Source organism: Fringilla coelebs (genome assembly GCF_963513975.1).
Source record: "Fringilla coelebs genome assembly, chromosome: 30".
Classification (NCBI taxonomy): domain Eukaryota; kingdom Metazoa; phylum Chordata; class Aves; order Passeriformes; family Fringillidae; genus Fringilla; species Fringilla coelebs.
This window is the reverse complement of record NC_140056.1, coordinates 1,408,593-1,433,374: the sequence shown is the minus strand read 5'-3', so window position 1 is coordinate 1,433,374 and position 24,782 is coordinate 1,408,593. Positions and strand designations below refer to the sequence as shown.

Here is a 24,782-nt window from a genome sequence, read left to right as displayed (position 1 = left end):
GAGCTGGGGGGGGCCGGTGTCCCCGCGGCCGAACCGGGGAGCACCGGTACCCTGCGGGGTCCCGGTCCCGGGTGCGCCGCCGTTCTCGGGGGTCGAGCCGGGGCTGCGGGGAGCGAGGGGGGAACGAACGAGAGAGCGCGGGGGGGGGAACGGGGAACACGTTCCCGGGGGGTGCCGGTACGGGGTGGGGGAGCCCCGGGGGGAGCCGGGGGTCCCGGTGCCAGGGGTGGGGGGGCGTCCCCGCGTGGGGATTCCCCCCGCCCTGACCCCGCCGGGGGCGGGGATCCCCCTCCCACGTGGGCGCGCGCCCGCCCCCGGTGACGCCACGGCGGCGCCGCTCCCGGTGACGCCACTGCGGCCGCCGTGACGTGCGGGGGGAGGCGGAGGGGAGGGGGGGGAGGGGGGGGAGGACGGGACGGGACGGGGGCGGTCCCGGGACCGCCCGGCGGCGCGAGGCGCTTCCTGCCGCGGCCGCGGGTTCGGCTCCGCGGCCCGGCTCCCGGTACCGGAGCGGATCGGAGCGGAGGGGCCCCGGCCCGGCCCGGTGCGGCGGAGGGGCCGCGCCATGCCGAGCCGCCCCCCGCCCCGCGCCGCCTGAGCCGGGCCCGCGCCGCCGCCTGCCAGGTGCGGGGTCGCGGCGGAGGAGGGGGGGACCCGGGCGGTAACGGGCCGTTAACGGCCCGGGTGAAGGGAGCGAGGGGGCGGGAGGGTCGGTTGAGGCGGTTTGGGCCCGGCGGCGGCGGCGGCACCCCGGTCCCCTTTGCTGACCTCGGTGAGACGCCGTCCTCTCCCCCCGCTTCCCCTTGCGCATCCCGGTTCCATGGCGTGACCCCCCCTCCTCCTCCGTTACCGGCTCCCGGTGACTCCCCCGCTCCCCTCCCTGTGCAGCGGCCAAGGGCCCAGACCCGCGGGGAGCCCCAGCCCCGTTCCCGGTGGCCGGTGCGGTTTCCCCGCAGCCCCGTCCCGGAGCTCGGGGGGAGCCCCCTCCCCTCCGGCACCGCCCGTCCGTATCCCCCCCGCCCCACCGCACTCTCCGGGACCGGGACCCCCCTGCGGCGGCGGGGGGCGCGGACACCGAGCCCCCCATCCCCGGAGAGCCGGCGGGGGGACTGCGAGAGGGGCCTGGGGGTGTCCTTGCCGCAGGGACCGGGGGTCCCCGCCGGGTGCGGGGCCGGGGGGAACCGGTCCCGTGTCCCCCGGTGTGTCCGTCCCCGCAGGAAGTGGCCGGGAAATGGCAGCCGGTTGTTGCGTCTCGTTGTTTTTGAAACGTCCTTTTTAATCAGGTCGCGTCACGCTCCCGGGGCCTCCCGGTGCCACCGGGCCGGGGGGGCCGCAGAACTGGGGAGGCCGAGCTCTGTGCCCGGGGAACGGCACCGGCTCCACGGCACACCGAGAGTTCCCCCCCAGCCTGGAGCTCTGTCCCCCCCAGCTCAGCTGCCGGGGACAGTCCCGGCCCCGGTGTCCCCGCGGGGATCCCGGGGGCCGGTGGTGCCGCTGCCACCGGGTTTGACACCCGGGCGAGCGGCGCTGCCACGTCGGCCGTGCCCGCTGTGACAGGAGCCGGGGTCAGCCGCGGGCTCGGTGCCACCTTGTCACCCACCATCAGCGAGGTCTCCGCCGTGCCGCCATCCGAGGCTCCTGCCCCTCGCCCTCCTCACCTTGCCTGGCTCCGGTTTCTCGCCGTGGCCCAGTTTCAGCTCCACACTCGGTGGCTCAGGGCGGGGGGAGCGCGGCTGCGGGAGCCCCGGTGAGGGTGGGAGGTGACAGGTGGCCTTGGGTGGCCTTGGGTGGCCGTGGATGGCCGGTGTCCACAGCACACCTGGCGCTGCCCGAGCTCCCGGCGATGCCAAGGGCGGCTCCGGCCTCCGCCAGGCCTGGGCCGTCCCTGGAGCAAGGGTGCCATTCCCACTTTGCAGGTTTTTATTTTCTCGCGGCCCTTTCCCCACCCTGGCAGGTGCCCAGACCGTCCCAGTGCCACCTGCAGCCTCCACCTGCCCACCCGGTGGCTCGGGCACATCCCTCGGCCGCCTGCTCTGACCTCCAGAGCCGGCAGCGCCTTCCCGGCCGGCACCTCACACACGGGGTGGGACCGGAAAGGCTTTTCCTTATCCAGCCCCGCTGCTGCCGCTGTCCCCACGCCCGGGGGTTCCGGCTGGCTCGGGGCAGAGGCCGGTTCGCGGCTCCGTGCCGGTTTGTCCGGGAGCCGTGTGGCGGCTGCGTCACCGCCCATACGGGTTCCTCCGGTGGATGGATGAATCACCGGTGGCCCTGGCCGGGCTCGGTGGCCCCTGCGGCCCCTGCCAGGGCAGCAGCTGAGGCGGTGAGGGTGTGATGAAATCCGGGTTTCGACACGGGCTGTGCCACCAGCTGCTGCTGGAGCGGCCTCGGCCCTTCCGGAGAGCTCGGTGCGGCCTCGGCCGGTGGTGGCAGCTCCCGAGGGTGTCCCTGTGGGTCCCCACCGGCACTGGGGCTCCTTCCTCATCTGCTGGGCTTCCAGGGCCTCATTTCCCGCAGTTCCCTCGTGTCCCATCCCGGGATGGACCCACCAGGATCCCTCCTTGTGGCCTTGGGTTTGAGAGAAAGTTTGGGATTCCTGGGGGATGAATTCACCAGGATCCCCAGGATCCCTCCTGGGCCTCAGGCCTCGGGTTTGAGGGAGCATTTGGGGTTCCTGGTGACTTTCATCCCCCAGGATCCCTCCTGGGCCACAGGCCTCCTGTTTGAGGGAACATTTGGGGTTCCTGGTGACTTTCATCTCCCAGGATCCCTCCTGGGCCACAGGCCTCCTGTTTTGAGGGAACATTTGGGGTTCCTGGGGGATGAAAGTCACCAGGATCCCTCCTGGGCCTCGGGTTTGAGGGAGTGTTTGGGGTTCCTGGGGGATGAATTCACCAGGATCCCTCCTGGGCCTCAGGCCTCGGGTTTGAGGGAATGTTTGGGGTTCCTGATGGACAAAGGTCATCAGGATCCCTCCTGGGCCACTGGCCTCCTGTTTGAGGGAGTGTTTGGGGTTCCTGATGGATAAAGGTCACCAGGATCCCTCCTGGGCCTCAGGCCTCGGGTTTGAGGGAATGTTTGGGGTTCCTGATGGATAAAGGTCACCAGGATCCCTCCTGGGCCTCAGGCCTCGGGTTTGAGGGAATGTTTGGGGTTCCTGATGGACAAAGGTCATCAGGATCCCTCCTGGGCCACTGGCCTCCTGTTTGAGGGAGTGTTTGGGGTTCCTGATGGATAAAGGTCACCAGGATCCCTCCTGGGCCTCAGGTTTGAGGGAACATTTGGGGTTCCTGAGGGATGAAGATCTCCAGGCTCCTGCCCAAGCCAGCACTGGGGCTTCAGCTCCTGCTTGCTCCCAACAAAGCCCAGCCTCAAACCCTGGAGCTGTGCCTGGAGAAGGGGGTGTGGGGTCCCCTCCAGCTTGGGGGGCATGGTGGGGACACTGTGTGTCACCAACAGGGTCACTCCTGTGCCAGTGGCGTTGGGTTGTGCTGGTTCCTCCTGGGGTCACAGAGCTGCTTTGGGGGGTCTGTCCTTGGCTGGGAGCCCAGGGGCAGCCACGGGAGGGTGGCACACGGTGGTCACACCTGGGTGATGGCTGTCCCTGGGGACGCCGGTGACAAGCTGTGCTCAAGCAGGTGGCAGCTCATCCAGCTGGGGTGGCTGGAGCTGGGCCAAAGAGCAGCACAGGTGGCATCTCAGTCCTGGGGGGGTCATTGTCACTCCTCACCCTCCCCAGGCTGGGGACCACAGAGGGTCAGTGGTGGGTGGGTCACCACAATGGCCACCCCAGGCCACACCAGTGACTGACCCATCTTCTCCCCCGTGCAGAAATGGAAACAAACAACCATTTTAACTTCACTGGCCTTTCCTCTGCACCCGCTGCCTCAGGACCGAAACCCACGCCTGCCTCAGGGGACTCCCCCTTCACCCACAGCTCCACGCTCAGCTTCCCCCAGCAAGGGAAAAGTGAGTGACCCCACGGGGACAGGGGTGGGTGGCCCTGGGGTCAGAGGGGACACAGGGGTGGGAGGGCTGCAGGGACAGGGATGGAGGGGACAGAGGGATGGAGGGGCTGCAGGGACAGGGATGGAGGGGACAGAGGGATGGGAGGGCTGCAGGGACAGAGGGGACACAGGGATGGGAGTGCTGCAGGAACAGGGATGGAGGGGACAGAGGGATACAGGGGCTGCAGGGACAGAGGGGACATAGGGATGGGAGGGCTGCAGGGACAGGGATGGAGGGGACAGAGGGATGCAGGGACTGCAGGGACAGAGGGGACATAGGGATGGGAGGGCTGCAGGGACAGGGATGGAGGGGACAGACGGATGGGAGGGCTGCAGGGACAGAGGGGACAGAGGGATGGAGGGAACAGAGGGATGGGATGGCTGCAGGGACAGGGGGATGGAGGGGACAAAGGGATACAGGGGCTGCAGGGACAGGGGGATGGAGGGGACAGAGGGATGGGATGGCTGCAGGGACAGAGGGGACACAGGGATGGGAGGACTGCAGGGACAGAGTGATGGAGGGGCTGCAGGGACAGAGGGGACACAGGGATGGGATGGCTGGAGGGATGGAGGGGACAGAGGGATGGGATGGCTGCAGGGATGGAGGGGACAGAGGGATGGGATGGCTGCAGGGCCAGAGGGGACAGAGGGGTAGGAGGGCTGCAGGGACAGGGATGGAGGGGACAGAGGGACGGGATGGCTGCAGGGCCAGAGATGGAGGGGACACATGGATTGGATGGCTGCAGGGCCAGAGGGATGCAGGGGCCGTGGCCAGCAGCAGCTCCAGCGCCTGGGGCCAGGGCCGGGGTCTGTGCGTTCCTGCCGCCGCCTTGGCCTAGAAAAGCGGCCGTGCCAGCCCCGGGCCGTGCGTGGATTTGGCCGCTCAGCTGATCCGGCACAGCCCTGCCAAGCTCGGCTAATCCCCGGCGTCCTGCGGCGCTCGGCCCGGTGCCGGCACAGCCCGTGGCAGAGCCGGTTTGGCAAACGGGCACTGCGCAGCTCCCCCCTTCCCGCCCTCCCTGCTTCTCTCCAGGCACGGGGAGGGGGGGGACACGAGCAGGGCTTTGGCAGCTGCCCCGCCTGGCCATTGATCCATCCTCAAACCCACGGGAGAGACCCCGCGGCGCTGACCTGGCCATCGCTCTGCTCCCTCCCTGGCAGGTCTGAACGGGGGCATGAATGTCAATGGCTTCTCTACTGTATCCCACGCCGGTACTTCAGGGACCTTCTCGCCCGGCTCCACGCCCGCCGGGGCCCAGCCCCTCCGCGCCTACGACTGCCTGTGGGACTACTCTCCCTACACGCCCGCCGGCGGTGGCCTCAAGGACGGGGGAGGCCCTCCCAACCTCGGACAGTTCCCCCTCAACGGCGTGGCCGGGGGGTCCCGGCCGGCCTCGCCGGGGCACGGCACCAACCTGCGGGCAACGGGGCAGGAGCTGTGGGGCAACGGCACCGGCGGGCCCATGGGGCTGAGCTTCGACTCGCAGGAGCTCTACGACTCCTTCCACGAGCAGAGCTTTGAGTTGATGCAGAACGGGCCCGACGGATTCTACGCGGCGGGTCAGGCCTCGCCCGGACTGAGCTCGGACACGCAGCCCTTCCCGCTGGCTCCGGACGAGCCGGACCCCGGCCAGGGAGACGCTGAGGGTGCAGCCAAAGAGATGCCCACCACCCCCAGCAGCACCAGCACCATCGCAGAGAACGGGGGTGGGCTGGTGGGCAGCCAGGAGCTGGAGGAGGCACAGCCAGGTAGGAGCCCGGGAGGGCTGGCAGAGCTCTGGGGTGTGGCGCTGGGGCCCTGGCAGGTGGGTGGTGGATGCTGGTGGAGTTGGGCATGGCGTTTCTTGGGGAATGCCAGCTGCTCTGACCCGCCCGGTGTGTCCTGGAGGGGGTTTGGTGGGTCACAGCTTGGAGCAGGCGTTGGGATCTCAAAAACCAGGCTGGGTGTCACCACCGGGTGCCATGGAGGGCTGGCCGTCCCAGCACGGGGACCAGCAGTGGGGGATCCCCCCAGCTCTGTCACCATCACATCTCAGGGTCTGTTTTTGGTCGATTGCTCCCTTCAGACCTGAAGATCTGCAGCTACAACGGGGCCGCAGCTGCTGCCACGGGCTCGCTGGGGCAGGAAGGGCCCGTCCTGGCACCCAGGGCCAGCGGCTGCCTGGGGGCCGCGTCACCCATGGCCCCGCGGCTGGAGGACACCCACATGCTCAGCGAGGACCCCCTGGAGCCCTTCGAGTCCCTGGCCAGAGGTACGGGGGATGTCGGGGCAGGGCTCGGGGGCCACAACCGTCCCCTGCCCGGGTGGCAGTGCCAGCTCTTCTCGGTGCCCGCGGGGAGATGCGGCGGCCGTGGGGACGCGGCGGTGGCCGTGGCGCTCTCCCGAGGCAGGGGCGGGCCCGCGTCCCCGGCTCGCTGCCGGCTTTTCCTTCCCTGCCTTCCTTCCCGTCCTTCCCAGCTCCGTGACGAGGCGGTTACTCAGCGCCTGAACTTCCGCGCTGCTGAGCATCGCCACGGCCATTTTGGGCTCCTCCGCTTCCCAGAGGAGGAGGAGGAGGAGGCGGGGCTGGGGGGGAGGAGAGGGGGGGACCCAAACCCCTTTTAACCCCTCTGCTGCCGGAACCTTTTCATCCACTCCACACACACACACACCCCTATTCCCCATGAGCGGAGATGTGGCTCCGTGCGCCCCCAACCCTGGTGCTCACCCCCCTCCCCAGACCCCGGCACCGGCGACTTGTACGCGATGGACGACTCGCAGCTGGTGAGCGACAAGTCCTCCTTGGAGGAGCCCCCCGACCTGGCCGCCAGCCCCCCACTCCACGCCGGCCCCTTCAGCCTGCTGCCCGCCAGCCCCTCGCCCGCCCCGCTGCTCGATGCCCCCGGCTCGCCGCCCGCCCTGCCCGGTACGTGCTGCCCCCACACCGGCAGGGGATGGGGGTCACCCCACCGGCCCGCTTCCCCACGAGGGATGCCCCGTGAGCCCCACGGGGGTCTCCGTGGCACCGGCGAGGCCCCCGGGCAGCGCAGGGAGGGGACGCGCAGCCCCGGTGACGTGTCCGGTGACGTCCCTGACCTTGGCTCCTCAGGCGACAACGGCGAGCTGAAGAGCGGCGACCACGCGGGGCTGCGAGACTCGGGGTCCCTGGAGCTCGACCCTCCGCTGGAGCCGGAGTCGCCGGCCCCGTCTGCGGAGGAGGAGGAGGAGGAAGAAGAGGAGGAGGAGGAGGAGGAGGCTGCCGACAGCTGCCCGGAGACTTCGGCCGCGCCAGGAGAGGGAGAGAGCGAGGAGCCCGCCCTGCTGAGTGCCTCGGGGGCAGGTGCGGCCGTCCCCCACCCCCGGGCTGACCCCCCGGTGCCCCCCGCCCGCCAGCCCATCGTCCCATCTGTCCCCTCCCCGCAGGTGATGTCCCTCGCCGGCGCATCGCCACGCAGGAGGAGGTGCGCTTCCCGCTGCAGCACGGGTACGTGGGATGGCCCCCGACCCTCCTCCCTTTCCCCTGTCCTGTTCCCGTCCCCCTCCGGCTGTCCTGCCCCCGACCCTGTTCCCTTTCCACCCTCCTGCCCCACAGCTCCGGCCGCCTCCCACCGTCCCCTCCCCATCCTGCCTCACAAACTACCAAAACTCCCCTTCCCACCATCCTGCTCCTGAAGCTATCCCCGTCCTGTCCCCATCCTGTCCCCCTCGTGTCCCCATCCCCTCCCCATCCTGCCCCTGTCCCCACCCCTTTCCCATCCTCCCCCTCTCTCCATCCCTTTTCCATCCTGTCCCCAACCCCTCCCACTGCTCTGTCCCCGACACTGTCCCCTCCTCATCCTGTCCCTGGTGCTGTCCTCTCGGGCGCTCCTGCCCTGTCCCCTCCCCATCCCGCCCCCTCCCCATGCTGCCCCACGGCCCCGGGCTGACGCTGCCGTGCCCAGGTGGAGGCGGGAGGTTCGGATCAAGAAGGGGAACCATCGCTGGCAGGGCGAGACCTGGTACTACGGCCCCTGCGGGAAGAGGATGAAGCAATTCCCGGAGGTCATCAAGGTACCGCCCTTGGGGACACCCGAGGAGGGAGAGGGGGGCGGTTCTGACCCACCACAGCCCCCCTCAAAAGCCAGGACCGCAGCTGATGGAGGCTGTGGTGAACCTGGAGCACTGAGCTTCCTCACAGCCTTCCTCCTCCTGCTCCTCCTCCTCCTCCCTGTCCCCAGTACCTGAGCAGGAACATGGTGCAGGACGTGCGGCGCGAGCACTTCAGCTTCAGCCCCCGCATGCCCGTGGGAGACTTCTACGAGGAGCGGGACACGCCAGAGGTGGGTCTGGGGGCTGCTGAGCCCCCCCTGTCCCCTCTCAGCCCTGGCTGTGCCCACGGGTGACCCCAGCTGGTGCCCCACAGGGCGTGCAGTGGGTGAAGCTGAGCCCCGAGGAGATCCCCGGGCGCATCCAGGCCATCACGGGCAAGCGCGGCCGGCCCCGCAATGCCGAGAAAACCAAACCCAAGGAGGCCCCGGCCACCAAACGGGGCAGGGGCCGCCCACCCAAGGTCAGGATGGTGGATTTGCTCAGCAAGACGGATGCACGGCTGCTGAAGAGGCTGGAAGCACAAGGTACCCCCCCTTGCCATCCCTCCTCACAGCCTGGCCACAGGGGGATCGTGGTTCACGTCCGCTCTGTGCTCCCTTCCAGAGGTGCTCAGCGAGGAGGACAAGTTGAAAATGAGCAAGATCAAGAAGAAAATGAGGCGGAAGGTGCGGGTATGGGGTTTGGGGGGGGGGTTTTCCCCTGGTGCAGGGGGTCCCTGATCAGGTCTTGTCCTCCCCTCAGGCCAAGAACAAGCAGAAGCAGGAGGCCAAAGCCCCCAGGGCCAAGGAGGCCAAGAAGAAATCCAAGGTGAGTCCGTGGGCACGAGTATGCTGGGGAGAGGGAGGAGATGAAAAATGGATTTTCCCCCTTATCTTTTGTTTCCCCCCACACATCCGGGCTCTGACTCAGGCCAAGGAGAAGAAGGGGAAGCCAGAGAAGGGCAAGGACAAGGCCAGGCCCAAGGAGAAGAAGGCCAAGGGGGCTCGGAAAGCAGACAAGGGGCTGCTGGCCCAGCGGCGCCTGGAGGAGCGGCGGCGGCAGCAGCTCATCCTGGAGGAGATGAAGAAACCCACGGAGGACATGTGCCTGGGGGACCACCAGGTGGGCTGTGCTGGGGGGCTCAGAAAGGTCACCCCGGGGAGCCACCAGCTGGCCCTGACACCCCCCTTCTTCTCCCTGATCCACAGCCCCTTCCAGCCTTCTCCCGCATCCCGGGGCTGGTGCTGCCCAGCCGCGCCTTCTCGGACTGCCTGACGGTGGTGGAGTTCCTGCAGAGCTACGGGAAGGTGCTGGGGCTGGAGCCAGCACGGGACGTGCCCACGCTGGGAGCGCTGCAGGAGGGGCTGCTGGGGGTGGCCCCCGGCGCGGGGCAGCTGCAGGACCTGCTGGTGAGGCTGCTGCAGGCGGCGCTCTGCGACCCTGGGCTGCCCCCCTACTGCCAGGTGAGACCCCTTCCCTGCCGGGTGAGACCCCTCTGTTAGGTGAGACCCCCTTCCCTGTTAGGTGAGACCCCTCTGTTAGGTGAGACCCCCTTCCCCTGCCAGGTGAGACCCCCTTCCCTGCCAGGTGAGACCCCTCTGTTAGGTGAGACCCCCTTCCCCTGCCAGGTGAGACCCCCTTCCCCTGCCAGGTGAGACCCCCTTCCCTGCCGGGTGAGACCCCCTGTTAGGTGAGACCTCCCCTGTTAGGTGAGATCTCCCTCACCAGGTCAGCCAATTCCTTCCCTTCCCTCTCACCCCTTTCTTCCCTTCCCTTATTTCTCCCCCCTTCCCTCTTCCCTTATTTTTTTTCCCTCCCCTTTCCTTTTTCCCTCTTTTTTCCCTTTCTTTTTTCCCCTTTCCATTTTCCCCATCCCTTTTCTTCTCTCCTCTTCTTCTCTCTCACTTTCCTTTTCTTTCCCCCTCTTTTCTTTCCCTCTTTTTTCTTTTTTCAATCCATTTCCCACCTTTACCTTTCTTTTCCCCTTCTCTTCTTCCCCCCATTTTCCCTTTCCTTTCACCCCTTTGTCCTTTCTTTTCCTTCTCTTTTTTCCCCACCTCCTTTTATTTTTACTTCTGCTTTCACTTTCCTTCCCTCCCCTTTCCTTTTCTCTCTCTTTGTCCCTTTTCCCCCACCTCCTTTTATTTTTACTTCTGCTTTCACTTTCCTTCCCTCCCCTTTCCTTTTCTCTCTCTTTCTCCTTTTTTCCCCACCTTCTCCCCTTTTTCCCCTCCCCTGGCTGGGGCTGTCAGTGCCTGCAAAACTCAGGACAAAGAATCCTAAATGTGGGATGTGCTGCTCTCCAGCCCCCTGTTCTTTTTGGGGTGTCCCCCCATCCATCCTTGTGCCGGGAGCACCCAGAACCACCTGTAGGCAGGACCCCCCTCCTGACAAACCCCCGTGGGAGCAAGGAGGAGCCCCCCCAAACCTCTCCCTCTGTTTTGGCCAGTCCCTGAAGATCCTGGGGGAGAAAGTGTCGGAGATCAGCCTGAACAGGGACACGGTGTCGGAGGTGCTGCGCTGCTTCCTGACGGCGCACGGGGCGGGCGCGGAGCTGTGCGAGGGGCTGCGCACCAAACCCTTCCAGGCGCTGCCCCCCGAGCTCAAAGCCTCCATCCTCGTCTTCCTCATCAATGAGCTCAACAGCAGCGCCCTCATCATCAGGTGGGGCTGGCTGGGGGGGCAGGAGAATCTGGGATTGGGGGGGGTGGAGGGGATGCTGCTCGCTGGAGCCATCCCCATCTCCTGTCGTGCAGTGAGATCGACAAGACCCTGGAGAGCATGGCCAGCTACAGGAAGAGCAAGTGGATCATCGAGGGCCGGCTGCGCAGGTTGGTGGGGAAGGGGCTTCGCTTGCAGCCTCGGCACCGTCCCCTCCAGGTGACCTGGTGCCTCAGGGTGGGCAGGGGGATGTCGCTGTAACAACACACACAGCTGCTCTCAAGGTGAAGAAAAAGGAAGTTTATTTTCTGACTCCCAACATTTATACTTTTCCAAAAGTGACAATGGATTGGAGGGTGGAAGTGCCACCGGACAAACCAACAGTCTGTCAAACTTCATAAAAGAATGCAAAACAATAAGTTATTTACAGAAAGAGAATATAAACATCAGAAGGCTTAGAAAATGCTAAAAAATCGGGCCAACAGGGGGGACAGGTAACCAACAGCTCCAACTGTGTCCTGGCAGGCTGAAGGTTGCCCTGGCCAAGAAGACGGGCCGTCCCGAGTCGGAGATCACGGGGCTGGAGGACGGCCGGCGCCGGCGCAGCTCCCGCCTGACCGAGGACGTGGGGCTGGAGATGGAGGAGGAGGAGGAGACCCGAGGGCGCAGATCCCGCCGGGAGGAGGAGGTGGGGTGCTCCAGGCTCCGTTGTGGGGGGGCAGAGGTGAGGGTGCCGCTTCCCTGACTGACCCATCCCTTCCCCAGGTTGACACGTCTGCGTCCAGCGTCCCGGAGCTGGAGCGGCAGATCGAGAAGCTGGCCAAGGTGAGCAGGTGCTGGAGGGCTGGAGCTCAGCCCTGCTGGGGGGGCTGCAGCCCCCTCACCGCCCCCCACTCTCCCCACAGAGGCAGATGTTCTTCCGCAAGAAGCTGCTCCATTCCTCCCAGACCCTGCGGGCAGCCTCCCTGGGCCAGGACCGGTTCCGGAGGCGCTACTGGGTCCTGCCCCACCTGGGCGGCATCTTCGTGGAGGGCGCGGAGGGTGAGCGGGGAAGGGGCTTTTTGGGGGGGAGGGGGGTTGGCACAGCTGGGAGAGGAGCCCACATCTCACCTGCTCGTCCTCCTGCTGTCACAGCAGCTGAGGCGGTGGCTCAGGAGCCCCCTGAGGAGAAGGTGTCCCCGCTGGTGTCCCCGCTGGTGTCCCCAGTGGTGTCCCCCCCGCTGGTGTCCGCGGTGAAGGAGGAGCCGGCCGCCGTGCCCGTCGCCAGCCGGACGAGCTGCCCGGCCTCGCGTGCCCGGGGGCGGCCCCGGAAGAGCAAAGAGGAGCTGGCCCAGCACTGCGAGCCCTGCCCCGTGCCCATCAACGGGGTCCTGGAGGAGCCAGAGCCCCTGGGGCAGAGCCAGCACGACCTCAGCCAGTCGGCCTTCCTGTCCTGGCTGAGCCAGACCCAGTCGTCCCTGCTCAAGGACTCGGTCCTCACCCCGGCCAGCAGCCCCGGCAAGGGGGACACGGGGCTCCCCGAGGCCGCCTCGGACCCCATGGAGGAGGAAGAGGAGGAGGAGGAGGAGGAAGAGGAGGAGAGAGCCCCGGAGGCTGTGGCAAAGCGAGGGCCCTGGTTTAACCTGCTGCCCCGCACGCCTTGTGACGACCGAGCCCCCCTCGCTACCTCCTCGGCCGAGCCCTCGCCACGAGCCCCCGCAGCCCCCCGCAGCCAGGGCAGGGGGGAGCCCCCCAAGGGCTCAGCACGGCAGGTACAGGGTCGGGGGGCTGCACCCCAGCGCTTGCACCATGACCCCAGGGGTTGTGTGGGGAGGGGGATTCTCCCTGGGTGGGACCCTCTGTGTGACCTGGTGGCACAGGGGGCTCAGTCCTGCTGCCCTCGACAGGCTGGGGAGAAGGGAAACAGCTCCAGGGGTGGGGAGGCTGCAGGGTTTGGGGGGGCTGTGGGGTTGAGGGGCTGCAGGGTTTGGTGGGCTGTGGGGTGGAGGGGCTGCAGGGTTTGGGGGGCTGTGGGGTTGAGGGGATGCAGGGTTTGGGGGGGGCTGTGGGATTGAGAGGCTGCAGGACTGGGGGCTGTGGGATTGAGGGGCTGCAGGGTTTGGGGGGACTGTGAATTCGAGAGGCTGCAGGACTGGGAGCTGTGGGGTTGAGGGGCTGCAGGATTGGGGGCTGTGGGATTGAGGGGCTGCGGGGTTGAGGGGCTGAGGAATTGGGGTTTGCAGGATTAGGGGGCTGTGGGATTGAGGGGCTGTAGGATTGAGGGGCTGTGGGATTGGGGCTGTGGGATTGAGGGGCTGTGGGATTGGGGGTCTGTGGCGTTGGGGGGCTGAGGAATTGGGATTTATGGCACTGAGGGGCTGCAGGACTGGGTGGATCCAGGATTCAGGGGCTGGGGATCCAGGTCTGATAATCTTTGTGTTGTCCTTTCCAAGGCAGAATATTTTGTAATTTTCTGTCTGTCTTCTCTGACATTCCCCCCGTCCCTCCAGCTGAACGGCCTCCCCTCAGACGACCCCACGGCTCCCCTGCTCGCCTCCACGCCGGTGCACGCCGGCCCCAGGGCCCACGGCGCCTGCCCACGCAGCCAGGGCAGCCTGGAAAAGCTCCAGGACGTGCCAGGACAGCCCAAACGCCGAGGGAGACCCCCCACCAAATTCTTCAAGCAGATGGAGCAGAAATACCTGACGCAGCTGACGGAGCAGCCGGTGCCCAGCGGTGAGAGCCGGGACCCCCGGGACCCCCCCGGTGCCGACCCAGGCACGGTGCTGAGCTGTGTCCCTGGCCTTGCAGAGATGCAGAGTGGCTGGTGGTGGCTGAGGGACCCCGAGGAGCTGGAGGCAGTGGCACGGGCGCTGCACCCGCGTGGCATCCGGGAGAAAGCCCTGCACAAGCACCTGACCAAGCACAAGGAGTTCCTGCGCGAGGTTTGCCTCCGGAGCAGCACTGGTGAGTCCCCCAGAGCCCACCCCAGAGCCCACCCCCTGCCCCCTGACCCCCAGCTGGGTGGGGGGCTCTTGTCAGTCCCCCTGTGAGCCCCCAAATTTCATTTTCTGCCCAAATCCCTAAGGCAGGTGGGTGCTCTCTCTTACCCCTCAGAGCCCACCCTTTACCCCCACCATGAGCCCCGTGTGAGCCCCCAGATTTTATCTTCTGCCCAAATCCCTAAGGCTGCTCTCTGTTCCCCCCCTGAGCCCACCCTTTACCACCCCCAGACCCCCAGCTGGGTGGGGGGCTCTTGTCTGTCCCCCTGTGAGCCCCCAGATTTCATCTTCTGCCCAAATCCCTAAGGCAGGGGGCTGCTCCCTGTTCCCCCCCAGAGCCCACCCTTTACCCCCACCATGAGCCCCGTGTGAGCCCCCAGATTTTATCTTCTGCCCAAATCGCTAAGGCTGCTCTCTGTTCCCTCCCTGAGCCCACCCTTTACCACCCCCAGACCCCCAGCTGGGTGGGGGGGCTCTTGTCTGTCCCCCTGTGAGCCCCCAGATTTCATCTTCTGCCCAAATCCCTAAAGCAGGGGGCTGCTCTCTGTTCCCCCCCAGAGCCCACCCTTTATCCCTGCAGATGTCACCTTTCACTCTGGCACTGGGGCAGGGGGCTGCTCCCTGTTCCTTCCCTGAGCTCACCCCCTGCCCCCAGACCCCCCAGCTGGGTGGGGGGCTCTTGCCTTGTCCCCCTGTGAACCCCCTGTAAGCCCCCAGATTTTATCTCTGCCCAAATCCCTAAGGCAGGGGGCTGCTCCCTGTTCCCTTTACCACCCCCAGACCCTGAGCTGGGTGGGGGGCTCTTGTCTGTCCCCTTGTGAGCCCCCAGATTTCATCTTCTGCCCAAATCCCTGAGGCTGCTCCCTGTTCCCTCCCTGAGCCCACCCTTTACCACCCCCAGACCTCACTTTTCACTCTGCCACTGGGGCAGGGGGCTGCTCCTTGTTGCCCCCCCAAGCCCATCCTCTGCTGCTCCAGGCTGCTCTCTAGGTTGGGGGGCTGCTGCTCATGTGCCCCACTCTGAGCCCACCCTCTGCCCCCCAGCCCCCACCTTCCACCCACACCACCAGGGTGGGGGGCTGCTGCCTGTCCCCCCTCTGTGCCCCTCCTGACCCCCATCTTGTCCTTGCACTCCTGCTCCCCATGTCCCCTCTGTGACCTCCCCTTTTCCCCCCTCTGGATCCCTGTGTTCTGGGATGTGGCTCTGCTGACTGTCCCCCCTTCCTGACCCGTTTTCTCCTCTTCAGACCCCATCATATCCCAGGTTGTGCCTCTGCTCCCTGACCCCCTTTTCTCCTCTCCAGACCCCATCATCTCCCCTATTCCTGACCCCTTTTCTCCCCTCCAGACTCCATCATGTCCCAGGATGTGGCTCTGCTGCCTCTCCCCCATCCTGACCCCTTTTCTCCCCTCAGACCCCATCATGTCCCAGGTTGTGCCTCTCCTCCCTGACCCCTTTTCTCCCCTCAGACCCCATCATGTCCCAGGTCCCAGGTTGTGCCTCTCCCCCATCCCTGACCCCTTTTCTCCCCTCAGACCCCATCATGTCCCAGGTTGTGCCTCTCCTCCCTGACCCCTTTTCTCCCCTCCAGACCCCATCATGTCCCAGGTCTCAGGTTGTGCCTCTCCCCCATCCTGACCCCTTTTCTCCCCTCCAGACCCCATCATCTCCCCCATCCCTGACCCCTTTTCTCCCCTCAGACCCCTTCATGTCCCAGGTCTCAGGTTGTGCCTCTCCCCCATCCTGACCCCTTTTCTCCCCTCAGACCCCATCATGTCCCAGGTCCCAGGTTGTGCCTCTCCCCCATCCCTGACCCCTTTTCTCCCCTCAGACCCCATCATGTCCCAGGTTGTGCCTCTCCTCCCTGACCCCTTTTCTCCCCTCCAGACTCCATCATCTCCCCTATCCCTGACCCCTTTTCTCCCCTCCAGACCCCATCATCTCCCCCATCCCTGACCCCTTTTCTCCCCTCAGACCCCTTCATGTCCCAGGTCTCAGGTTGTGCCTCTCCCCCATCCTGACCCCTTTTCTCCCCTCAGACCCCATCTTCCACCCGCGCCCGGAGCCGGCCGGCGCCGCGGTGTCTCAGGAGGCGCTGGCTCAGTGGTCGGTGCCCGACAGAGCCTACGAGACCGACCTGGGCGTGCTGCAGTGGGTGGAGGAGCTGGAGCAGCGCGTCCTCATGGCCGACCTGCAGATCCGGGTGGGTACCAGCCGGGGTCACCCCAATTCCTGCTGACCCACTGACCAACTGACCGGCACTGACCTCGCTCCTCCGCAGGGCTGGACGTGTCCCAGCCCGGACTCGACGCGGGACGACCTGAGGTACTGCGAGCACAAAGTGGAGCCCCTGGAGGACATCACGGTGCGGAGCAGGCGGGAGGGGCTGCCCCTGCGGCGGGAGCTGACCAACCCCCTGGACCTGGCCGTGCTGCGCCTGGCGGCGCTGGAGCAGAACCTGGAGCGCCGCTACCTCAAGGAGCCGCTGTGGCCGCTGCACGAGGTGGTGGTGGAGAAAGCCGTGCTGAGCGGCCCCGAGGAGCTGAGCACGGGCACCACCGAGATGTGAGTGCAGCACACGGCCCCAGCCCGAGCCCTGCAGGGGGTCAGGAAAGGGCCATTCCCTGGGAATTGCTGAGAATGGGCCATTCCCTGGGAATTGCTGAGAAGGGGCCATTCCCTGGGAATTGCTGAGAAGGGGCCATTCCCTGATTGCTGAAAAGGGATCATCCCCTGGGAATTGCTGAGAAGGGATCATTCCCTGGGAATTGCTGAGAAAAGGTCATTCCCTGGGAATTGCTGAGAAAAGGTCATTCCCTGGGAATTGCTGAGAATGGGTCATTCCTTGGGAATTGCTGAGAAGGGGCCATTCCCTGGGAATTGCTGAGAAGGGGCCATTCCCAGCGCCACCCCGGGAATGTGGGGGTCAGCAGGCTCTGTCCTGGGTGTTGGGGTCTCTCAGAGTCCATCAGGGTTCCTCTTGGGGGTGAGAGTCTCTTCTGGGGATCAGGACTCTTCCCAGGAATGTGGGGGTCTCCCAGGGATGGGATTCCTTCTTGGGGGTGATGGTCCTTTGTGTGTTCTTCCTGGGACAGAGATCCTTTCCAGGAATATGGGAAGGGGACCCTCTCCTTAGAGGGTTTTTGGGGTCTTTCTTGGAGACTATAGTCTTTTCTGGGGGTCCCTCACAGGAATGAGGGGCCATCAGGGTTCCTCTTGGGGGTGAGAGTCTCTTCTGGGGATCAGGACCCTTCCTGGGAATGTGGGGGTCAGCAGGGTCTGTCCTGGGAGTGGGGGTCTCTCAGAGTCCATCAGGGTCTTTCTTGGGAATGAAAGACTTTGCTGGGAATGAGGAACCCTCCCAGGGGTATGGGACTCCCTCAGAGGCCATTGGGGTCTCTTTGAGGGATGGGGTCCCTTCCTAGGGATGGGGTCTCTTCTGAAGGATGGGGTCTCTTCTGAAGGATGGGGTCACTCTCAGAGGGATTTGGTCTCTGAAGGATGGGGGTCTCTTCTGAAGGGTGGGGTCTCTTCCTAAGGATGGGGTCTCTCAGAGGGATGGGGGTCTCCCCTGGGGATGGGGGTCTCCCCTGGGTACAGGGATCTCCCCTGGGGATGGGGGTCTCCCCTGGGGATGGGGGTCTCCCCTGGGGACAGGGGTCTCCCATGGGGACAGGGATCTCCCCTGGGGATGGGGGTCTCCCCTGGGTACAGGGGTCTCCCCTGGGGATGGGGATCTCCCCAGGGTACAAGGGTCACCCCTGGGGAAGGGGGTCTCCCCTGGGTACAAGGGTCACCCCTGGGGATGGGGGTCTCCCCTGGAGCCAGGGTTCTCATGGGGGTCATCGGGGTCTTGCCCGGGGCTGAGCAGCGACCAAGACTCCTCCTTTTGGGATCCCTTTTGGGCTGGGGGGGGTTCCCCACGATCCAGACCAGGGTGGGCCCCCCGTGCCGGGCTGAGCCCCCGCTGTCCCCGCAGCTCGTACGAGATCACGCCGCGGGTGCGGACGTGGCGGCAGACGCTGGAGCGCTGCCGCAGCGCCGCCCAGGTGTCCCTGTGCATCTTCCAGCTGGAGAAATCCATCGCCTGGGAGAAATCCGTCAACAGAGTGGTGAGACCCCGCTCTGGGGGGGGACAAGGGGGGGGTCCAAAGCGGCTCTGAGCCCCCCCCCGTGTGCCCCCAGACCTGCCTGGTTTGCCGGAGAGGGGACGACGACGAGCACCTGCTGCTGTGCGACGGCTGCGACCGCGGCTGCCACCTCTACTGCCACCGGCCCCGCATGACTGAGGTGCCCGAGGGCGACTGGTTCTGCTCCGTCTGCGTGGCCAGGGTAGGTCAGGGTGCAGCCAGGGGTGGGCCAGGAGGGGTCCCACGCCCTGCTGGGCCCCCCGTCCCCCGCAGAGGTTCTGGAGGTCTGGTTCCCAAGAGGGATCCCCCACGGGACCTCTGTCCCCAGGGGAATGGGGCCCCCATCATCCCCCAGGGGAGAGCCCCATTCTTGGGAGAGACCCCCAGTGGTCTCTGAGGGACCCCCATGCCCCTGGGAGGGGGGGTCCCTTTTCCTAGGAAACACTCTTATCTCCAGGAGGGACCCTCATATCTCTGGGAGAGACCCCCATATCAGCAGGAGGGGTCCCCATCCCAGGACTGGTGACCCCAGAGGGGCTCCCACCCCTCTGGGGTGAGGATTTGGTGCCCAGGAGAGACCCTGATGAGAGACCCCCACCCCCAGGAGAGACCCTGATGGATCTCAGAGACCCCCACCCCTACAGCAGACCCCAATGCTGTCTCAGAGACCCCCACCCCTAGAGGACACCTTGATGGATCTGAGAGACCCCCACCCCCAGGATGATGTCTGAGAGACCCCCACCCCTAGAGCAGACCCTGGTGGTGTCTGAGAGACTCCCACCCCTAGAGCAGACCCTGCTGGTGTCTGAGAGACCCCCACCCCTAGAGCAGACCCCAATGGTGTTTGGGAGACCCCCACCCCTAGAGCAGACCCTGATGGTGTCTGAGAGACCCCCACCCCTAGAGCAGACCCTGGTGGATCTGAGAGACCCCCACCCCTAGAGCAGACCCTGGTGCCCTTCCATTGCTGTCCTGACCCCCAGGAGACCCCGCTGGCCTCTGAGGGACCCTGGGCAGGACCCCCGGGGGTCACCTCGGGGCTCAGAGGGTGGGAGAACGAGCCCAGGGGACAGAGGGACAGGGGGTGACGCCTTTCCCCCCCCAGGCCGGGCAGTACCGGGACCCCGTCTCACCCCGGCGAGGCAAGAAACGGAAACGGGGCCGCGGGCTCGGGGCGAGCCCCGGCGAGGAGGAGCCGAGCCCGCGGCGGCGCCGCGCGGCCCCGCGGCGGCGGGAGGGGCTGCCCGGGTCCCCCCGGTGCCCGGGGGAGGCGCTGAGCCCTCCCCGCAGGAGGAGCTCGGCCCTGCGCGGCCGGCCCAGCGACCTGACCTTCTGCGAGTGAGTGCGGCCGGGGACCGGGGACGGGGCGGCGGTGGGAGCGGGGACCCCCGAGGTCACCCCGGGACCCCCGGGGACCCCCTGGGGACCCCCCAGTGTCACCCCGGGACCCCCTTGGACCACCTGGGGACCCCCTGAAATCCCCCCCGAGGTCACCCCAGGACCCCCGGGGATCCCCTGGGAGCCCCTGGGACCCCCCGATGTCCCCCCTGGGGACCCCCCAATGTCCCCCCTGATGTCACCCCCGGACCCCCTGATGTCCCCCCTGATGTCCCCCCTGATGTCCCCCCGATGTGTCCCCTACGATGTCCCCCCGATGTCCCCCTGATGTCCCCCCCAGAACGCCCTGGTGTCCCCTCTGATCTCCCCCCAATGTCCCCCCGATGTCCCCCCGATGTCCCCCCTGATGTCCCCCCGATGTCCCCCCTGGGACCGGCCGATGTCCCCCCCAATCTCCCCCCAATATCCTCCCCGATGTCCCCCCGATGTCCCCCCCAGGACCCCCCGATATCCCCCCCGATGTCCCCCCCGATGTCCCCCCTGGGGACCCCCCGATTTCCCCCCTGATGTCCCCCCAGTGTCCCCCCCGATGTCCCCCCGATGTCCCCCCTGGGACCCAGGACAAGGGAAGAGATGAGAATTTTGACTCCGTGTTTCAAAAGGATAATTTCTTTTAGGATATATATGATATTAAAATATAAAATATTATATATTTACAATATATGCTATATTATTTATATTATTTATATTATTTATATTATTATATATAAAAATTGTATATTAAAACTATACTAAAAGAATAGAAGAGATGACAATCTTGACTCCATGTTTCAGAAGGCTGATTTATTATTTTAGGATATACATGATATTAAAATATAAAATATTATATATTTATTATATCTTTTATATTATTTATAATATTATATATTACAAATTATATATTAAACTATACTAAAAGAATAGAAGAGACAAGAATCTTGACTCTATATTTCAAAAGGCTAATTTAGGATATATATTATATTAAAATATAAAATATTATATATTTACTATATATGTTATTTATATTATTATATATTAAAAATTATATATTAAACTATACTAAAAGAATAAATCAGCCTTCTGAACATGGAGTCAAGATTCTCATCTTTTCTTTCTCATCTCTTCTATTCTTTTAGTATAGTTTTAATATATCATTTTTATATATATAATAACATAAATAATGTTATATTATATTATATTATATTATATTATATTATATTATATTATATTATATTATATTATATTATATTATATTATATTATATTATATTATATTATATTATATTATATTATATTATATTATATTATATTAATTTTTTAATATCAGTGATAAAATCATAAATCAGCCTTCTGAGCCATGGAGTCAGGTTCTCCTCTCTTCTTTCTCATCTCTTCTATTCTTTCACTACACTTTTAATATATCATTTTTAATATATAATAATATAAATAATATAATTTATATAATAAATAGGTAATAATTTATATTTGATATCAGTAATAAAGTCATAACTCAGCCCTCTGGGCCCTGGAGTCAGGTTCTCCTCTCTTCTTTCTCATCTCTTCTATTCTTTCAGTATAGTTTTAATATATCATTTATATATATATAATAACGTAAAGAATAGAATAGAATAGAATAGAATAGAATAGAATAGAATAGAATAGAATAGAATAGAATAGAATAGAATAGAATAGAATAATATTTTATATTTTAATATCAGTGGTAAAGTCATAACTCAGCCCTCTGTGCCGTGGAGTCAGGTTCTCCTCTCTTCTTTCTCATCTCTTCTATTCTTTCAGTATAGTTTCAATATATCATTTATATATATATAATAATGTAAATAATGTAATATATAAATAGATAATAATTTATATTTGATATCAGTAATAAAATGATAACTCAGCCCTCTGGGCCCTGGAGTCAGGTTCTCCTCCCTGCCCCGCCCCGTGAGCCCCGCCGCGCTCGGTGCCCCCGCGGGAAGGGAAGGGAAGGGCGATTCCCCACTCAGGGGGGGATTTTTGCTGAGCTGTGTCGGTGACCCCGTCCCTGTGCCCTGCCAGGATCATCCTGATGGAGATGGAGGCCCACGAGGACGCCTGGCCCTTCCTGGAGCCCGTCAACCCCCGCCTGGTGCCCGGCTACCGCCGGGTCATCAAGAGGCCCATGGACTTCGGCACCATGCGGGCGCGGCTGCTGCGCGGGGGGTGAGCGGGGACGGGGGCTTCGGGGGGCTTGGGGGGCTCCTCTGGGGGCTGGGGGCTTCCCGGGGGTTCTGGGGGGTTGGGGGGGCTGGGGGCTTCCAGGGGGCTGGGGGCTTCCAGGGGGCTGGGGGGCTGGGGGCTTCGGGCGGGGCTGGGGGATCCTCTGGGAGCTGGGGGGTTCTGGAGGGGCTGGGGGGTCCTCCTGGGGCTGGGGGATCCTCTGGGGGCTCCTTGGGGGGTTCTGGGGGGTTGGGGGGGCTGGGGGCTTCCAGGGGGCTGGGGGGCTGGGGGCTTTGGGGGGGGGCTGGGGGATCCTCTGGGAGCTGGGGGGTTCTGGAGGGGCTGGGGGCTTCTGGGGGGCTGGGGGGTCCTCCTGGGGCTGGGGGATCCTCTGGGGGCTGGGGGCTCCTTGGGGGGTTCTGGGGGGCTAGGGGCTTCTAGGGGGGCTAGGGGGTCCATCCAGGGCTGGGGGCTCCTCCTGGGGCTGGGGGTTCCTCGGGGAGCTGGGGGCTCCATCCAGGGTTGGGGGGTCTTTGGGGGGCTGGGGGCTCCTCGGGGGGCTGGGGGCTTCTGGGGCCTGGGGGGTCCATCCAGGGCTGGGGGCTCCTCCTGGGGTCGGGGCTTCCTGGGGGGCTGGGGGCTTCTGGGGGGCTAGGGGGTCCTCAAGGGGGCTGGGGTCTCCCCTGGGCTCTGGGGGTCCCTCCTGGGTTCTGGGGGTCTCCCCTGGGTTCTGGGGGTCTCTCCTGGTCTCTGGGGGTCTCCCCTTGGCTCTGGGGGTCTCCCCTGGGCTCTGGGGGTCCCTCCTGGGGCTCCCATCCCCTCCTGGCCATGGGAATGAGGTTGGGGTCTCTGGGGGTCTCCCCTGGTCTCTGAGGGTCTCTCCTGGGCTCTGGGGGTCTCCCCTGGTCTCTGAGGGTCTCCCCTGGGCTCTTGGGGTCTCCCCTGGGCTCTGGGGGTCTCCCCTGGTCTCTGGGGGTCTCCCCTGGGCTCTGAGGGTCTCCCCTGGGCTCTGGGGGTCTCCCCTGGGCTCTGGGGGTCTCTCCTGGGGCTCCCATCCCCTCCTGGCCATGGGAATGGGGTTGGGGTCTCTCCCAGGGATCAGCTCCCCTCCCAAACCTCCCTCACGGGCACAGGGTTCCCTTGGTGCTGAGGGTCTCCCCTGGGCTCTGGGGGTCTCTCCTGGGCTCTGAGGGTCTCCCCTGGGTTCTGGGGGTCTCCCCTGGGCTCTGAGGGTCTCTCCTGGGCTCTGGGGGTCTCCCCTGGGCTCTGAGGGTCTCCCCTGGGCTCTGGGGGTCCCTCTGTCTCTCCTGGGCTCTGGGGGTCCCTCCCAGGGATGGGGGTCTTTCCTGGGCTCTGGGGGTCTCCCCTGCGCTCTGGGGGTCTCCCTTGGGCTCTGGGGCTCCCATCCCCTCCTGGCCATGGGAATGGGGTTGGGGTCTCTCCCGGGGATCAGCTCCCATCCCAAACCTCCCTCTCGGGTTCCCATGGTGCTGACGGGGCTGGGGGGTCCCGTGGGGGTCCCGTGGGGGTCCCAAGCGCCCCCCACCCACCGTGTGCCCTCCCTCAGGTACTCGAGCTCGGCGGAGTTCGCGGCCGACGCCCTTTTGGTGTTCGACAACTGCCAGACCTTCAACGAGGACGACTCGGCCGTGGGCCGCGCCGGCCACGCCATGCGCCGGTTCTTCCAGAGCCGGTGGGAGGAATTTTATCAGGGAAAACACGCTCCCAACCCGTGAGGGGGGGCTCCGGGGGTCCCCCCACGCCCCCCACCAACTGCCTCCTCTGGAGCTGCTCTCGCTGCCTGCTGATCCCACACTTTGGGGGTTTTTTTTTGGGTTGGTTTTTTTTTTTTCCTCCTACCCCTAAAAATCTCCAGCAGCGTGAATGGGCCCCCCACCCCCTCCTCTTCTAAACCCACCCCCACTATGAGGCCCCTTCATGCTGCCTGGACCCCTCCCCAAATTCCAAAATTCCTGCCCCTTGTCCCTGTCCTCCCCCCTCAATTCCCCCTTTTTTTTTTTTTTTTTAATTCCAGCACCACAAACTCACAGACTGGTGTAAAGCCAAAAAAAAAAAAAAAAGAAAAAAAAAAAAGAGGTGTTTTTTTTTTTTTTTTCTTGCTTTCTTTCAAATTTCATTTTCGAATTAAGAGCAGAAACAGGATCCCCCCCTTCCCACCCTTGTCCTCCCCCTCAAAATGGGGAGAACTCTCCCAAAAAGGGGAGTATCCTCCCAAAAAGGGGAGAATCCTCCCAAAAAAGGGGAGAATCCTCCCAAAAAGGGGAGAATCCTCCCAAAAAAGGGGAGAATCCTCTCAAAAAGGGGAGAATTCCCCCGAAAAAGGGGAGAATCCTCCCGAAAAGGGGAGAATCCTCCCAAAAAAGGGGAGAACCCCCCCAAAAAAGGGGAACCCCCCACAAAACCTTGGGAATATTTAACGATAGCAATAGTTTAGTGAATGTCCGAGCACTCCTGTGCATCCTCTCATGCATTAACGGCCAGTAAAGTGGACTTAGCCCCTCCCCCACCCCGGCCGGGACCCCTCCCCTCCCCTCCCCCCACACAGACACTTTACGGGGAGGGGGACCCCCCCCCCCAAAATCCCCTCGGACCCCTCCCCACCCAGCTCCAGGGACCAAACTGGGGAGGGGCTGAGTGGGGGGGGAGGGGTCCCGGCCCTCCCCCCCCTTTCCTTTCCCTGCCTCCACTTCTCAGGAAGAGCCCGGCCCCCCCTCCAAGGGGGGGGGGTGGGGGGGGTTGGGGGGGTCCTGGCCGCCCCCTCGACCCCCCCCTCCCCTAAATGAGACCCCTCAGGGATGCTACTGCAGGCCCCCCCGGGGGGGTTTGGGGTGGGGGTCCCCCCAAATCCCCCCCCACCCCAAATCCCCACCATGGACTTGAATCCTCAGGCGGGTGTGCCCCGGGGGGGGGGGGTCCTAAATTTGGGGCAGGGGTCCCAGCGTGGTCACCCCATATTTGAGGGTGGTCAGGACCCCCCCTCTTCACCCCATTTCCCCCCTCTCCCCTCCCCTCCCCCCCGGCCAGGATATTACGGGTACTCGCTCTGGGGGTCCAGCGGCCAGAGGGGCTTTTTTGGGGGGGGGGATCCCCACGTGTTTCACACCCCCCCTCCCCCAGCCCCACAGAGCACTGAAAACAACTCACCTACCTGGGCAGGGGGGGTCCGGCCGCACCCCCTGCCCCCCAAAACCCCCCCCCGACCCCCCCCCCCCGTCTCAAAGTAGCCTTTTTTCTATCAGATAAAACCTCAGAAACTTTTTATTTTATTTTATTTTTTTGCTTTGGAACTAAGAGGTGATTTGAAGTCTATTTGAACTGACTTTATATGACGCATAAATATTTATATTTTATCTAAATAACT

The 24,782-nt window shown here is 63.7% G+C and overlaps 2 protein-coding genes across 3 annotated transcripts in view; one reads left to right on the top strand and one right to left on the bottom strand.

The window, feature by feature from the left end:
• The first annotated feature begins 474 nt into the window (after positions 1–474).
• BAZ2A (bromodomain adjacent to zinc finger domain 2A) lies at positions 475–23,441 on the top strand. Of its 2 annotated transcripts, none has more exons than XM_084223555.1 (29): positions 475–624; positions 3,829–3,966; positions 5,166–5,753; positions 6,071–6,256; positions 6,725–6,910; positions 7,094–7,324; positions 7,408–7,468; positions 7,926–8,034; positions 8,202–8,303; positions 8,387–8,597; positions 8,677–8,738; positions 8,815–8,880; positions 8,983–9,174; positions 9,261–9,515; positions 10,502–10,716; positions 10,809–10,883; positions 11,239–11,401; positions 11,479–11,538; positions 11,619–11,754; positions 11,851–12,464; positions 13,203–13,428; positions 13,504–13,659; positions 15,735–15,898; positions 15,977–16,260; positions 17,675–17,807; positions 17,881–18,027; positions 18,931–19,163; positions 21,260–21,403; positions 22,968–23,441. In XM_084223555.1, exons 2-29 carry the CDS (start codon positions 3,831–3,833, stop codon positions 23,134–23,136), a joined length of 5,304 nt encoding a protein of 1,767 aa, XP_084079681.1. In that variant the 5' UTR covers positions 475–624; positions 3,829–3,830; the 3' UTR covers positions 23,137–23,441. The 2 variants fall into 2 exon arrangements, with proteins under 2 accessions (XP_084079681.1, XP_084079680.1); XM_084223554.1 differs by having other exon boundaries at positions 11,848–12,464.
• A 1,008-nt stretch (positions 23,442–24,449) lies between these two features.
• RBMS2 (RNA binding motif single stranded interacting protein 2) overlaps positions 24,450–24,782 on the bottom strand; it is a gene marked incomplete at its 3' end in the record, with an annotated part of 3,924 nt that continues 3,591 nt past the window's right edge. The window contains exon 6 of the mRNA XM_084223475.1: positions 24,450–24,464. Coding sequence (XP_084079601.1) covers positions 24,450–24,464 — 15 coding nt within the window. The remainder of the gene's footprint in view (positions 24,465–24,782) is intronic.